Source organism: Adiantum capillus-veneris, chromosome 16 (assembly GCF_014529385.1).
Source record: "Adiantum capillus-veneris isolate H3 chromosome 16, ASM1452938v2, whole genome shotgun sequence".
NCBI classification, from domain to species: Eukaryota; Viridiplantae; Streptophyta; class Polypodiopsida; order Polypodiales; family Pteridaceae; genus Adiantum; species Adiantum capillus-veneris.
In genome coordinates, this window is record NC_140946.1 from 53,840,093 (window position 1) to 53,855,910 (window position 15,818).

Consider the following 15,818-nt stretch of genomic DNA (forward strand, 5'->3'; position numbering starts at 1 on the left):
AGAAAATGAAAGGTGTTCAATTATATACCTAAGGTGTGTGTGTATGTGTATGTGTGTGAGCGCAATGCGCATGCTTATTAGTGCAATGCCTATATAAGAGAGGCCAAGGCGCCATTAGTTCATCAGCCTGCAATTTTATGGATGACTTAAGAGGGCGAGTGAGGGCTCCCCCATAGTTGTAACTTTGACTTCGGTCACTGAATAAAGACATACCGCAAGGTGCGCCTAGTTGAGGGGCAAATGCTTTTGGGAATAGATCTCCATCACTCCGTGTTTCATGTCTACAATGTTCTCTTTCAATTCGTGTCAAGCCGTGAAAACCCAGCGGGGTTAGGGCTCCCCAAGTGTAACCTAGCTGACTTGCGGACCAAGGGACTTAAACCCTAGAAGTAGAAGAAGAAGAAGTTCTCATCAACTTACAGATGCTCACCGAGTGGGCCAAATAATTTAAGTTCTACTAGCTTATGGGGCCTAAAGCTAAGCAAGGGGACACACCCACATACTTTATTTTTTTTTTAGTAAGTGCATTTGATTAATTTACAAGTGGGAAACCTCCGAAGAAGGAAAACCCACAACAAGAAGTCGATACATCAGGGTGAACACCAATGTGTTCAAGTAGGAAAAGGCTCTAAAAGCAAACATAAGAAAGCTGATAAAGGTCAGGCGATATATCCCCAGCAGCGAGAGCAAGGATTGCCGAAGTGACATCTTGAGGTAGGGGAAAGGGTCCAGACCAATGCGGTCAAACATGCGGGAGTTGTGTTGGCACCAGATACTCCAGAAGGTCCAATATCTGACCCATGTGAAGAAAGTAGCAAAAGGCTTTAACGCCGGTGACATGAATCCAAAAAGCCAAAATTTCTTTTGAAAGATAGTTGCGGGGAAGGGGAGACGCATGAGTGTAGAAACCCGAGCAATAAAGACTCTAGTACAGCGGCAATCCCATAGCAAGTGTTGAACAGATTCTTCGGAAGCAGAGCAACAAACGCAGCATGAGGAGCTGATCCGACGCTTTTGCAAAAAAGAACCAACTGGCAGCACACCCATCAAGCAACGCCACAGAAATAGACGTTCCTTAAGAGGCAAATGGCTCTTCCAAATGGCAATAAGGGGTTTCTGCCACCACCGGGTGGAATGCTGTAGTGGTACCATAGGGGATTGCAGTGGTCCGCAAGCCACGGATCGGGCAACAAAATGTTGTAAACCTGGCGAGCAGAAACTGTAGTGAAGTTGAATTGATGTACTCGCCAATCCATGATACGGCCTCCATCAGCTAGAGGTGGAATGGGGAGTAGGTCAGCCAGCATGAGGTGCAATTGCCGCCAGAGAGGTCGATAATGCATGCCTAAACCAAAATTACATGCCATCTCGTTAAAACGAAGCACGTTCCCTTCTGAATTCACGACATCAGCAACCATACACAGCCCACGACGAGAAAGAAAGCCAGCCTGGCGTGGGAAGCTGTCCACCAAAGTCGGCGGGAATGCCCTGCTCCAATGAATGCTTTCCAACCTCAAAGAGTTACCTTCATGCTCGGTGCGACCAGGCCATGTCAAATATAAGGTGATCTTTTTCCAATCCGATATCAAAGCAGAGATGAAAGGACAGCTAGGAATATGTCCATCAAGTTTCCCAAACACAAACTCCCAAAGAGATGAATGCCAATGGCCAAATGAGGAGGTAACCACATGCTCACATAAGAAAGCAACCATCACTGTCCATGGTTGTCGCTGCTCAACAAGCGTGGGCAAAAGCGATGCTTTTCGAGCAAGAGCATGTCTGCGCAAATCCAAGATGTTAAGGCCACCAAAGCGCTTCGGACTGCAAATCTTGCCCATGGACATCAAGCGCGAACCACATTTGTTAGCCTTTGTATGCCATAAATGCGACAGTATAGACGACTGAAGAGAGGTAAATCGGTGTTGCGGCCAAGGCAACAAGGGCAAATAGAACTGAACATATGCCATCATGATGCTCTGTACAATGCGGAGTCTGACAAGTAGTGGCCAAGTAGACAATTTCCAATATTGGAGTTTGATATTGAGACGATGCATAACCCATTCAATCTGCTGAGTGCCAGTAACATGCCAGCCAATAGGATATCCCAAATGTCGGGTAATTTCATGCGGAGGCACAATCTTTCCAGGCCACAAAAGCTAATGCCAAGCTTGTGCATGAAGAGGCAAGAGATTAGACTTGTCGAAGTTAACTTTAAGACCAGCGGCAAGACCAAACAAGTTCAACGCATGCATAATTTCGCGCATGTCATCTAGAGTATTCTTGGGCGTGAACAAGGAGTCATCCGCATAGGCCTGCCCAATAAAATTCTGACTTGAAGGCAAATGTAATCCATGAAGGCGGCCTTGGGAGATCAAGTGATCCAAGTGTAAAAGCAGAGGGTGGGTAGCAATGGCAAATAACAATTACTAAGCGGGCAGCCTTGTCGAACTGAGCATCCAAGAGACCAAGAATCTATCACTTCACCTGCAAGGATCCCTGAGGTCGTACTGCGAGCGTATAAAAAAATACACAATATACGCTAACTTTGGGCCAAATCCGAGACACTGCATGACATCCGCAATATAATCCCAGTGGACAGTGTCAAAAGCCTTATCTATGTCAACTTGCATCACAAGCACATCCTGTTGTGTATACTTAGCAAATTCCATACCCACCAAGATATTGGCCGAATTGTCCATTATTTGGCGATGATCGATAAATCCGTACTGTGCCTGATGAAGACCTGTAAAAAGATAATCTTTGATGCGACGTACCATCATTTTGGTCAAAATCTTATAAATGACGAGCATAAGGGTAATAGGCCGCCAGTGGGAAAAATGCTCGCAGAGTTTGTGTTAAGGTAGCAATACAAGAAGACCCTCTTTCCAAGATTCTCGCAGATGCTGAGTGACTTATGCGGCATTCATCATGAGAAGTAGAGGCTCTTTCAGAGAATCCCAGAACGAGATGAAGAATTCAACTGTGAGACCATCCCAGTCAGGTGAACGCCATCTACCAAGAGCAAGCAAGGCCGAGAGTAACTCATCTAGCGTAAATGCTGCCTCAAGACAATTAGCAGCCTCTGGTGAAAGGATTGGCTGCACTCGAGATAACAATAATTGCCGCGCTCGGTGAGCCTCAGTAGAGGCAGAGGGAGGAGGAGCAAACACAGAACTGTAGTGAGAAACCATAGCATCAGCAAGCTCCTGTTTCGTACAAGTCTGAGAGCCTGAGGGGAGCATAACCCGCTTAATACTTTGGATTTGTCTAGTATGATGCAGGTGTTTGAAGAATTGTTTAGAGGCACACCCTTTATCCATGAGAGCCCGTTTGCAAGTGCGAGTTTGCCATTTATCAATTTTGCGCTGATCATTCTGACGTAGGTACAGACGAGCCTAGCAAAGAGCGGCCTATTGTGAAGCCGATAAGGGTCTTGAGTCAGCCAACTCTTGAAGACTTTGACAAACCAACTTTGCCTCATGAACATCCCCGCGCAGCTGGCGCATGTACTGCTTATCATAATCCCAGATAACGCATTGGATACGTATGACAAAACGATACAATGCAGTATCCAAGTCATAATGCATCTAATCACAGAGTGGAGGAATGACCTCATTAACCATATCTCGAAAGCGGTCATGAGAAAGATGAGCATTATTCATATGCAGTAGACGCTTCCAAGGAAGAGGTTGATCACAAGCTGGCGGGCCGAATTGCAAGGTCAAAATAATTGGAGCATGATCAGATAACATCGATGTATGATCAATTCTCATCTCACAGACAAAGTCATCATATTGTTGCCAATTCATTAAATACCAACGGTCCAATCGTGCATGGTAGAAAGTGCGCGCATTATGCTGAAAAGTGAAGCCCGAAGCATCAAGATGTAAACACGTCCACACATCTTGCATGTACATAGAAGCACTAAGATTATCCCAAGCTTGCCTCTCAGCTTGTAGCATATGAGAATGACTAGTAGTATTGTCAGAGATATTCGGTGCATAATTGAAATCCCCACAAAGCAATGCATTCGAAGTCCATGAGTAAGAGCTAATATCTTGCCACAAGACAACCCTATGCCCAAATGCCGTATGCGCATAAATGCCACCCACCTCATACACTTGATCATGCAACATACATTGTATCACCATCCATCGACCACCCGGATCATTGTAAGCAAGAACCGGCTATAGTTCATGACGAACTAGTATCAGAACACCCGAAAAACCAGCCAAGCCAGCATAAGCTATCTAATAACCCGCAAAATAAGAGCATTGTCCGGCAAAACCGTGCTAATTATGTTCCTGTAAAACCACTACATCTGCCTTACATGTATGTATAAAGTGCCAGGTTAGCCTCCACTTGTCGGGGTTGCATAAGCCTCGCACATTATATGAGATGCATACTATACTGCTATTCATCACACCACATATGTACAAAAGGCAAAGAAAGTAGCAGCTAGGTCGACATGCCCATGGACATGTCTTCATCCATTCTGTGCAAAGGGGAAGTTAATGGCTGACTTGGCCCATGATGCAGGTCCGAGTCAGAAGCTTCACCTGTAACCATATCCTTATAGGAGCGAACTACTTTATCTCATGCTGCTGCCAAAGATTTATTGTCATTACAAGGGAGTTTGCGTCGACCCACAATCTTTGGCTGCGGTACATAATTACGTGAAGAAGCCAGATTTCGAAGCTTAACAGGTTTCTTAGGGACCATCCATGCATCTATGTTTATAGGTTTCCCTTTATCTCTCTCTTTTGATATAGTGGCGATAGTCGTAGATTGCTTCCCCTTCCCTTTATCTGCCGATGAAGGTGACGTAGAAACCGCCGTTCCAAGAGATCTATGCACAGGCGGCAACTTTGCAAGCGGGATGGATTGCGAGGTTGGAACCGCTACGGAGGAGGCTTTAAATTCGGCTCAGGGCATTCGGACTGCATATGCCCGAACTTACCACAACGAAAGCATGAATTGGCAAATTTACCCCATTTCAGTTTATAAGGTCGTTTGCCCACTAAAGGATCCCCTGCATTTACATAAATACTAGTAGGCGTGGGTATATCTGTATCCCATAAGATGCAGAAACGATTTGTATTTGCATCTAATTTCGCGGGACAAATGACCTTTCCCAGCTGCGAGGCTAACAACGGGAGAAAATGGTGCCATGTTCGAGGAAAATCCTCCACCTCAACCCACACCGGGCATTTATGACGAATTAAACTTTGATAATATCTAGTGAGGGCCCAAGGCAAAACATGAGTCATCTGGGTATTAAAAAACAAAGGAGACATTCAAGAAGTGCATCTCTAGCTTCAGAGTCGATCAACAAAACGTCGTAGAATCCTCGCGCTCCATAGTAGACACCTCTGACTACTTCACGTTTGAGAAGAAAATCCACTCACTGTCCCACATCTTGAGAAGTAGGCATCTTGCTGAGAAAAAAGAGGATTAGTGCATTAAGAGCATATTGTGCGACAGGATCCATCAGCTCCTGCACGGGAATAAGCACTTCTTTATCAGCAAGCTTTGCGAGCATAGTCAAAATCCTCACTCAAACATTCTTTGATGATGGACATGGCATCCTCCGTAGACGTCTCCGTCTCTTTCCGACGCTTGTAAGTGTAGATGTTTGTTGTCATGAGGCGGATCAAAACGAGAGGATTGCTGCCCGCACCTTGGAAACCCTAATGGGCTACAGTCCAATTGCAAAGCCGCTCACGTGCAAGAAGCCTCTACAAGCTGCATTGAAACCCTAACAGTAACCCTAACTCTGCGCCTGCTCACACAGATCACGCTACTGCGACACACACACATACACAAAATTACCCTTGCGTAAAAATTGTATGGACGCTCAGCAAAATGCACCAACATGCCGATGACATTGCAAATTGTACGGACGCCCGTAAAATGGGCTGGCAAGTTGCTGATGTGGCAGGCGTACAGATTTTCCTGATTTTATGCTGGCTGTTTTTGGGAGACCATATGCTTTTAAGATTGATGCTCTTGGAATGGCCTTGGGTCTTTAGATAAAAAGGTTTCTCTGGCATTCTCACGGGAGCAAATGCACAGCAGAGCCACCGACCTTGTTCTGAGTCGAAGGAAAATGAAGAAATACCAAAAGGGGCGCCAGGGTTTGGGGCTAGTGCTCTATTGGGGTGGAACTCCACCACTCCGCGTCTCGTGTGCCGTGCATCTCTTTTAGTTCAATTGTTATTGAAGTGCTTAAAGTTTGTTCTATCTCTTCTTTTCTGTTGGCATGTGGTTCCCTCCTGTTATAGTGGCATCAAAGCTCAGTCATGTGCTTTTTTGAAAGCATACCGGTTCTACCAAGAACAGACAGAGTACAATGGCGTTTATGGATTCAGTAATGTACCTGCAGTTTCTACTCGACGAGCTTCATGACATACTTTCGCGGCATCCTCAGAAGAATCTTCCAGTGTTGCAAAGTTTCCAACAGTTCTGAACCACATGTTACCACCTCCCATGCCCGAGGAAAGTGCCAGAGCCTCCAACCAGCAACCCTCTCAACCATAAGATCCGATTGGGGGAGTCTTCACGAACATGGTGCAACCATCCACCCAGTGCAACCGTTGTTGCCACCACCCCCGCCACCACCACCTGGGTACAATGGTTGGTGCCCGTATGGATATCCTTATTGTCCCTATCCCAAGGTTGGCGCCTAACCCACCAAAGGATTTCAAGGATGCTGCACAAAAGTCAAATTTTTCGCCTTTTCTGGAGTGAAAGATCGAAAGAAAGCCTTGTAGTTCCTCCAACAGTTCGACAACGTCTATGCGTTTGGGAACTATATGGCAGAATCAAAGATTTCTTGAGTTGCGGGATTTCTCAAGGATAATGCTATGCATTGGTGGAGTTCAATCGCGACACAAACGCATGCTCCAAGGACTTGGCAAGCTTTCAAGACAATTTTTTCACAAAGTTATATGACCTCCCTGTTTGAAGTTCACATTTTGCTAGAATGGGGCAACTTGAAAATGTTTGCCATGGAAACCATGGAGAACTACAATCTGGAAAGGTCCATCGTATCGTTCATAATTTCCTCAGTCTGGGCTCTACTAACTCGGTAAGGTGGCAGGTTCGGTGGCGTGCTGTCGGGAATCAAATCAATGGGTGATCTTTAGGTCGCTGAGGAGATAATTCTCCTTGTAAGCCTTCAGAGAAACAATCGGCTTGAGCTTGCAGAAAATCTTGTCGTTCCTTCTCAAGGTCAAACAAATGATTTTATTGTCATTTAACTCATTCAAGTGGTAAACAAACACACTAGATTTCATTAATTTCGAAATGGCCGAAGGCGATACAAGTGGGACAGACTCAATCTTTGATTTTACATCAAGAAATATATCTCTATCCTTTCATTCTTCAATGTCGCTTTCCTCGCCCTATAGCCGACCACAGTGTCGTTCTTATGAAACCAGGGGATTCCCAAAAGGACGTCACACCCTTCCAAAGGCATGATGTGAAAGTCCTCGTGCCCTATATACCTATGACAATGCAATCGAAGTTTGCCTATGACAAGTGTAATGACAACATCCCGTCCTGGTGCCGCAACTGCCTTGACCGGTGGTCCCATTTCTTCGGACGTAATTCCAAGTTAAGCCGCAAATTCAATGAAGATGAAGTTGGCCTTGGCTCCTCCCTCAAAGAAGATAAGGACTTCTTGATCCCGTCCTGGTGCCGCAACTGCCTTGACCGGTGGTCCCATTTCTTCGGACGTAATTCCAAGTTAAGCCGCAAATTCAATGAAGATGAAGTTGGCCTTGGCTCCTCCCTCAAAGAAGATAAGGACTTCTTGATCTCGTACTTTGCCCCACACTTTGCAAAGCTCTATACTTTAATCCATTTGTTTTGTGGGTCTTGGACATGCTTCATCAACTTCCAAAGCCAATTCTGAACCTAGCTCTAGATAGGAGTGTCTAGAATCCTAGGAGGATTAGCATCGGCAATTTTGAGCATGTTAGGTGTTTCATTTTGAAGAGTTACCGCGGCAAAATTCCCCATTCGAGTCAGTAGAGTCTGCATTGAGGTATTGTATGTGTGTACATTCCATTTACGCAATCAAAAGCAAACACCACATCCGCAACGGTGTGGGAGCCGCCCTTGAGAGGGTTGGTCAGGACCCCATCTCTCTCTCTCTCTCTCTCTCTCTCTCTCTCTCTCTCTCTCTCTCTCTCTCTCTCTCTCTCTCTCTCTCTCTCTGTGTGTGTGTGTGTGTGTGTGTGTGTGTGTGTGTGTGAGATGAAATTTATGCAACATAAACATAAAACCATAACTTTACAGAGCTTACCACATCCTGCTTGGTCAAACATGATTGACAAGTCATTGGCCGCCACAGCAACATTTGAGAAGCAATAATCAATTGCAAGGGGCCTCATAGGCACTGGAACAATGGACAAGGCAGCAGCTGATGCAAGCATTGGGGCTTTCCACGAGCCCGAAACAAGAGGAGAATAAGCTGTTATGTCAGTGAAATACGATCTGAAAGGTCCGAATGTCCAGTTCACTTTGCCAGCATAACTGCCATCGCCCACGCTTGAAGCATCCCATGTGTGACAGAATATGCTAGCTGCCTTCTTTGGAAAACCTAGAGATGCATTTGATTTGTACAATATGCGAAGAATTGTGTCGTCCGCAAGCCATCTGCCAGGACAGCCCAAATTAAAGACTGACTTAGATTTGGAGAATCGTTACATTAACTCATCAAATCATTCCGAAAACGAACAACATACGCAAAGCCTTCGGAAAAGATCCTCTAAACATAAGCAAGAAAAAAAGTATGTTATGCCTTGGTCATGTACTGATGAAACGGATTCAAGACATTGCTTAGCAAATCCGAACAAGAGACACATTGTTAAAGCACAAATAAAAAAATACAAATTGCAAAAACCTAAGAGCGCTTAAAAGCAGAAAAAAATGAGGCATAAAAATGGGCAATATCAGCCACCAAGACAGTTAGACTACCATCGAGCATACCGATTTCTCATATTCCCAAAGACAGATATGAAATCAACAGAAGTCATCTCAAAAAATATCTTAGTCCTTGCACATATCGAGTCTATCACAAAAGTCAAGCCCTCTTTATGGTAATCCAAGCCACTGGGCATATGATGTCTAAATAGAACTCTGCACTTCAAGCATCAAAATCATTTTTTGCACAATAAAAGGCGCATCATTGTGCATTTCAAGCATTTCATTCTAGTTGCTCACACAAGCATGGCATTCAAGGCACTCACACGATACTCTCATTGTCCCATTTGATGGTGTAGCTATGAAAGTCGACAGAAGTGTCATATGACAGTACAAAGAGCTGTTGGTTCCCTCCAGCATTGCCATTCACTGCATAGCTTGTGAGCACTCTATTCGGAAAATTACCTAAGAAGTCGAAACCTATCACATCACTGCCTTGATCATTGGAGGATAGCTGCACAAAACAAGCAATTGCAAGTTGCGCTCTCTCTCTCTCTCTCTCTCTCTCTCTCTCTCACACAAACAACAAAGGGTTGAGAGAAAAATTTACGTAGAAGTTGTTGATAACTCCTGTGCCTTTGACGGAGGTGCGTATACGAGCAGAAAAAACTCCGGAAGAGAACTTCTTGGTCGAATGTAACTTTGCGCCTGCCCAAATTTACAAATCAATCTCTCTCTCTCTATCTCTCTCTCCCTCACACACACACATACACACACGTGTGGTAGATTGTTCAGACGAGGAGCAATATTAAGAACAGAGTGGTGTGAATGACCCAATAATATTAGCCACGACACCAAGTGACACCGGGGCAGTGTTCGGGAAAAGTGTGCCTCAGCTTAGCCTTGAGCCGGTTGCAAAATCAGAGTAGCCGGTTGAGGGGAGGGCAAGAAGGAGAAAATTCCACTTAAAATACATGGAAAATAGTGTAATTTTACAAAAATATTGGCTAGTATTAGAAAATTTCCGGTTCAAATTTGTCTTGGAGGGATTTTTGTATGTTTGTGAAAATGATTTTTCCCGAACGTTGCACCGGGGGCAGGTCAGGGGATCGACGGTGAAGAAGGTACCCAAAAAATGGGGACGCGGGTGAGGAGCTTGGATTGGAACCCACCACCACACGCACAAATGCTTTTTGAAACATGGGCTAATTGCATGTTTAAAAACATAGCCATTTTACCTAATGTTATAAATGCAAAACCTGGACTGGCCTAGGGACGGGACCTTGGTCAGGTTTAGTTCTTGGCTGGGTTTAGTTTTAACAAGCAATCTACGGTGCAGATCGCCTCGACGACTGCCCGTGGACTTCCCGTCCATTGATCCCCTCACCCCCCCCTTAAATGCTCCGTGTCACTTAGTCATGAGGATAATATTAGCCCAGTGGAAAGTTGCTGGTGCATTATGTGACGGGCGAGAGGCCGAACATTATGTGCTACAAAGTGCTCGGCAACTTCTCATTTCTTGCACCAGCCTGGACCCTTGCTCTCTACCGCTGGGTTGTTTGAACTGGGCCTTGTTCGTCTTGAGTTCAGGACTCGTCAGATAGATCTTTGAGGTCTCTTGTGATAGTTCCTGCGGTGTTGAAGCCTCTCTTCTCATATTGTGTGTGTGTGTGTGTGTGTGTGTGTGTGTGTGTGTGTGTGTGTGTGTGTGTGTGTGTGAGAGAGAGAGAGAGAGAGAGCCTTTCTATCACCCATGCGAGGTAGATTGCTTATCACAGTTCCCTCTTGAAGAAGAGATCTTGAGTTTGAAACTTGTTGAACAGTATCTTGAGAGAGTTCCTAACGCGTTAAAACTTCTCTTTTCATTTCTATTTTTATTTTATTTTATTTTTGGTGGGGGGAGGAGGGGATGAGAGAGAGAGAGAGAGAGAGAGCCTGAAATAAGCTTTTTTTCACCCATGAGTGGTAGAATGGTTATCCAAGATCCCACTTCAATAATAGGTCATAAGTGGAGATTGGTTATCCGAGCTCCCTCTTCAATAGAAGGTCATGAGACTCGTCGAGCAGATCTTTGAGATTGTATACACTAGCTTGTTTGGACGAGGCATGACACAGCACAAGTCTAGGAAAGAAAGATATAGATGGCTCTATGTTTGTTGGCTTGCTTAAACAAGCCATAGAGAAGAAACCTAAAAGGTTGTGTATCCCCTAGTGTGGACCATAGTATCTATACTAGTATAATGGGGGGAGGGATTCCGGCCCCCCCTCCCTACCACACATCAAAAGCTCCTTCAAGCAGTGGGTTTTGGCCAACAGCTCCAGGAACAACAACAATGCATAGAGAGAGAGAGAGAGAGAAGAGGAGAGAGGGGAGAAGAGGGGGGGGGGGGGGGGGGGGGGGGGGGGGGGGGCAGCCGCACTAGTATCTTTAAGTTATAACATATAAGTGAAACATTTTACATATGTGCTTGCATAGAAGACCAAATCACATTAGCCACATATATATTGTAGTTAACGCTGAACGTCACAACTATTCCATGTGTCTACTTAATCTTCTATCTACAACCACCCATGGCTTAGCTATATGACTATCTTGAAATAATACAAAAGCTTCCAACTTTAATAAATTCCTTCTCAGAATGTAATTGACTCCACAAATGCTCCAACGGATATGATTGTTTGAAACATTGGACTAGATTCAAACCATTCTAGTATTTTTTTCGAACTTTTTGCCCATGAATATGTTATTGGATGATTCTCTTTCCGCTAATCACGATGACGATACCCTACTTGTGAGACACTTAGAATGTCAGTATGGAATTTCAAGGGAGCGTTTTGTACAAATACTTGATATTTTGAATGTAGTTGTGGAAACACAGATATAGCTATGTACACGGAGACCCGTCAATGTAAAGGAAGAAAATGCAAGGGTATGAGGACACAAATAAGAAAGTGCATTTTGTCCACATGTCAAGCAACCAAGGAGCACTGGAGGATCTAGTGGAGTAGCTAAACACAAGTAATAAGACACTTGACATTAGATATGTTTCTCAACTCACTTGGATAAGCATTTATCACTAAAGTCCACCATTAGACCCCTTCAAATTGTACAAGTTTTACACAATAGTGCAGTATGAGCATAGTCATAGAGATAATATGCTTTAATCACATCTTTTAATATTTTGTGTCTGAACTTGGCCCAATATTCGTTTTGCATGTTTTCCTTAGAGGAAAATATTTCTTTTATCACCCCTTAGGCATCAATAATTGAGCACAACTAAGCTTAGTTTCGCTCATACATACATACACACACATATGTCTATAATGTATGTTATATAGATATATATGAGTGTGTGTGCATGAGTGTATGCATATATGGATGTGTGTGTGTGTGTGTGTGTTGGGAGAAGGGCGAATGTGTGTGGAATTCAAACTTATGAAAAAGCACTAGAAGTAGCAAGCCTTACTCACCACAAGATTGGTCCATGCGAATGATTGCTGAATTTGATTGCACGGTGGCGTGATCTCCACAATAATCAGCGATAAAAGTTGGCATGGTAGGACTTGAAGCTTGTATAGTAGTCATATTACTTAACGATGTTATCACAAAATCCGACTTGGCTAGTTTGGGATTTGTCACCACATTCCCTGACGAATTAGATTTCACATTATTGTTATTGGCGGTCGCATTAGGAGTGCCCAACAAATTCATTTTGGGAGGTTGAGCAATTTCAAGAAGCTCCTCGGCAGTTGAAACACTTGAGCTCACTCGCCTTATTGTTTCCCTTAGATTAACTAGTGTTGTTGCAGAAATATCATCTTGGGGTCTTGCTATTGAGTTTAAACATGAGTTAAGGAGATTCACAACCACATTAAGTTGTTCCCTTGCATCTTGAATTCTTCCGTTGTCCAAATATTGCCCTGATTGTGCTAAGCTAGCCTGATTGATAACACAACAAATAAGGAGCAATTATTTGTTGTGTTATCAACTAAGATGCAATTATTTCAGTAGCATATGATTATCAACTGCAGTAAAATAGGGTGCCAGTACATAACAAGCCAAAATTTGAGTTAAGTAAGATGCATAACTAGAAATCATACATATCAACCATATTGACTCTTAAGGATGCACTCTATTTATGGCTTGCAGCATCTATGAAGTATATATGCAATGAACTTGTACACTCTCTACCTAAAACCTATACTTTAATGAAGCTACAAACCTATTTATCAGCTTATGGATACCAAATGATCAGAAACCCACATAGTGAGTATCCAATATATTAAGTCCTTCAAAATTTTGTACTATTTTTTTTAATGAGTTCCTTTTATATTATAAGGATTTGTCCATGTCTTCATGATTGAAATCTTTGATATTATAATTTGAGGTTAACAATTTTCAGAAATTCCTAAAGGTTGCTTGATTTTGAGTAGCTCATTGATTTTTTTCAAGGATGTATGTATGTCATAATTACACTTTAAATAACTAGCTGATCTCTCTAATCCTTTGGAAGGATGGAAATCATGTGAGTAAATTAGAGGAAGTTCTTCTAAGTTTCTATGCAAAAGTTTTTTCCATAGTGTCTTATCCAAAATGCTCTTCAAGTTTAATTAGTTTTGGGGGCACAGATTAGGTTTGGACCAAATAGTATAATTATTAGAAGAAGTGAGTAATGACCTGCACAGATAGGAGGTTAGTTTTGCACTTGGATGCCAAGTCGTTGGAGAGGAGAGTCGTAAGCAAGGAGAGAGCATCGTTGATGCGAGACTTGGCGAGGGTGGCGGCGCGCTCTTGGGTGGTGGTGGTACTGGTACTGGTACCAGAAGCAGCTACATTCCCAGCAAGGGACAATTGCAACCCTAATATAGTGCTGATGAAGAGGGCGCTGAGCAGAAGCACCGTCAAATGACCCTTCATTTATATGGATGACTACCTGCAAATTAAGCCCAAGTGCTTGCTAATTAAGGCATTAATCACGTGCTTAATGATGATCGGCCAGCGTTGAGAAGAATGATGATGAGGATACCGAGTGTAATTGCAGTCTGCGTGTAGTCTCTGCTTAATTTTTTCACGCAAAGCTGCTATCGGGGAGGTAGGCCAACTGCACCCCAGCGATGCCCCTTCTTTGTGCAGCCGTGCCTTTTGGCAACCTCATATAACCTCAGCTACACCTAAGGGCGCGTTCAAACTAGGCTGCGGAAGAGAGACAAGGGAGTCAAGGCGCCATGTCACATATATATATCACAAGAAGATTTAGAAATTTTCTCATGTAGGAAAATGGAGTCTTTTCCAGTGTTTTCATACAGTGAATAACATCATGAGCTTCTGCTCGAGAGGCACCGCATACCTAACTAGGTACGATTGGGGGCAAGAGACCACCGGCCCCGTGGGAATTGGGGGCAAGGGACCACCGGCCCCCTCCCACGGGGCAGTGTTTTTCATACAGTGAATAACATCATGAGCTTCTGCTCGAGAGGCACCGCATACCTAACTAGGTACGATTGGGGACAAGAGACCACCGGTCCCGTGGGAATTGGGGGCTCCCACGGGGCCGGTGGTCCCTTGCCCCCAATCGTACCTAGTTAGGTCTGCAGTGCCTCCCTCACAGAAGCTCATGATGTTGAGGTAAGTCACAATGTGTCTTGTGATATGGGTTGAAAGAAGGCCCCCCTCCATTTTCACATATGGAGTTTAGGCATTGGCTGCCCATGTTTGTACCCTACATGCATTTTGGTCTTACATGGAGGCAACCACTACGCAATTGATTGCATACTGGAGGCCACCACTATAGAATTGGTTGATAAAAGTAGCGTGCATAATTTTCTGAACAACCAAGACCCCATGTCGAACTATTGGAGATCATTGCCAAATATATTTCTAGAAAGAGAAACGCTAGCAAAATTAATTGTTTCAACCTGCATGTTGACGGTAGAGCATTATGTTCACCTTTCATATGCTTTTCCTCCTATTTGTAGGCTTTCTAGTCTCACGTGCATTAGCCCTTAGTTGTGGCTTGGCCACCCAAGATAAACCTGCATGATTGAAATTTTAGGCACACTAGTGGGTTTGCACCCGACTTTACCCATTTTAGGCTTGTTTTGGCCATTTTCATATTTTTAGGATGATGGTTTTAATTTTGCTCGTGGTATTTGACATGTATATATATTTGGCCAACCTTACCCTGATTCACTATGCATATGGCCTTGGGGGCTCCCTATCTTGTATCATTCAGAAAGTTTGCCCTCTGGAGTTGTTGGACTTGCTAGCCTTTGGTCCATATGTCTTTCTCTCTCTCTCTCTCTCTCTCTCTCTCTCTCTCTCTCACACACACACACACACACACACATTGCACACTGACATAATATTAGAGCATCAGGCACTCAAGTACTGTATCTATCATTGCCATCCATGAAGAAGCTTGCTAGCCAATTTTCATTGCAAGAACTTTCCTCCATCAATAGAGTTTGGAATTTGGATGTTTCGGACCTATTTCTCTTGCTATTGGACCTCCCTCATTCTCTAGCCCTCTTCTATTTGCTATGCCTCTCACCTCTCTAATTTGTTATTGTTCTTTATAAAGCTTTATAGCTACTGCTCTTAGCATTGATAGGCTGTTCCGATATGTTTATTTGTGCAATTGTTTTAATTGTCATGCATCTTTTGTTATTGCTTTAATGCTTGATCCTCGATGTTTTCAAGCATTCAATAATGACATTTTTTCATACTCCTACATTGTCTTTTTCATGCAACTTGTTATTCTTTGCTAGATGGGAGCACTTATCCTAAGCCAATGCTATCAGCTTCAAGTCACTCCTACTTACAACACCTACCTCCTCGAAATCTATGTGCTTGCTCTATCTATTGTCTCCCTGGCGTGGCTTCACCA

General features: G+C 43.7%; 1 protein-coding gene across 2 annotated transcripts in view; it reads right to left on the minus strand.

The window, feature by feature from the left end:
- The window catches only part of LOC147439058 (uncharacterized), a 35,560-nt gene extending 21,467 nt beyond the window's left edge, over positions 1-14,093 (minus strand). Inside the window, exons 1-6 of one of the 2 annotated variants that reach the window (XM_086484994.1) lie at positions 13,959-14,093; positions 13,610-13,865; positions 12,403-12,871; positions 9,542-9,639; positions 9,258-9,445; positions 8,312-8,664 (exon numbers count right to left, since the gene is read on the minus strand). In XM_086484994.1, coding sequence (XP_086341120.1) covers positions 8,312-8,664; positions 9,258-9,445; positions 9,542-9,639; positions 12,403-12,871; positions 13,610-13,849 — 1,348 coding nt within the window. In that variant the 5' untranslated portion in view covers positions 13,850-13,865; positions 13,959-14,093. Of the gene's footprint in view, positions 1-8,311; positions 8,665-9,257; positions 9,446-9,541; positions 9,640-12,402; positions 12,872-13,609; positions 13,926-13,958 lie in introns of those variants that run through there. The other variant, XM_086484995.1, reaches the window with a different exon arrangement.
- Positions 14,094-15,818: the final 1,725 nt, after the last annotated feature.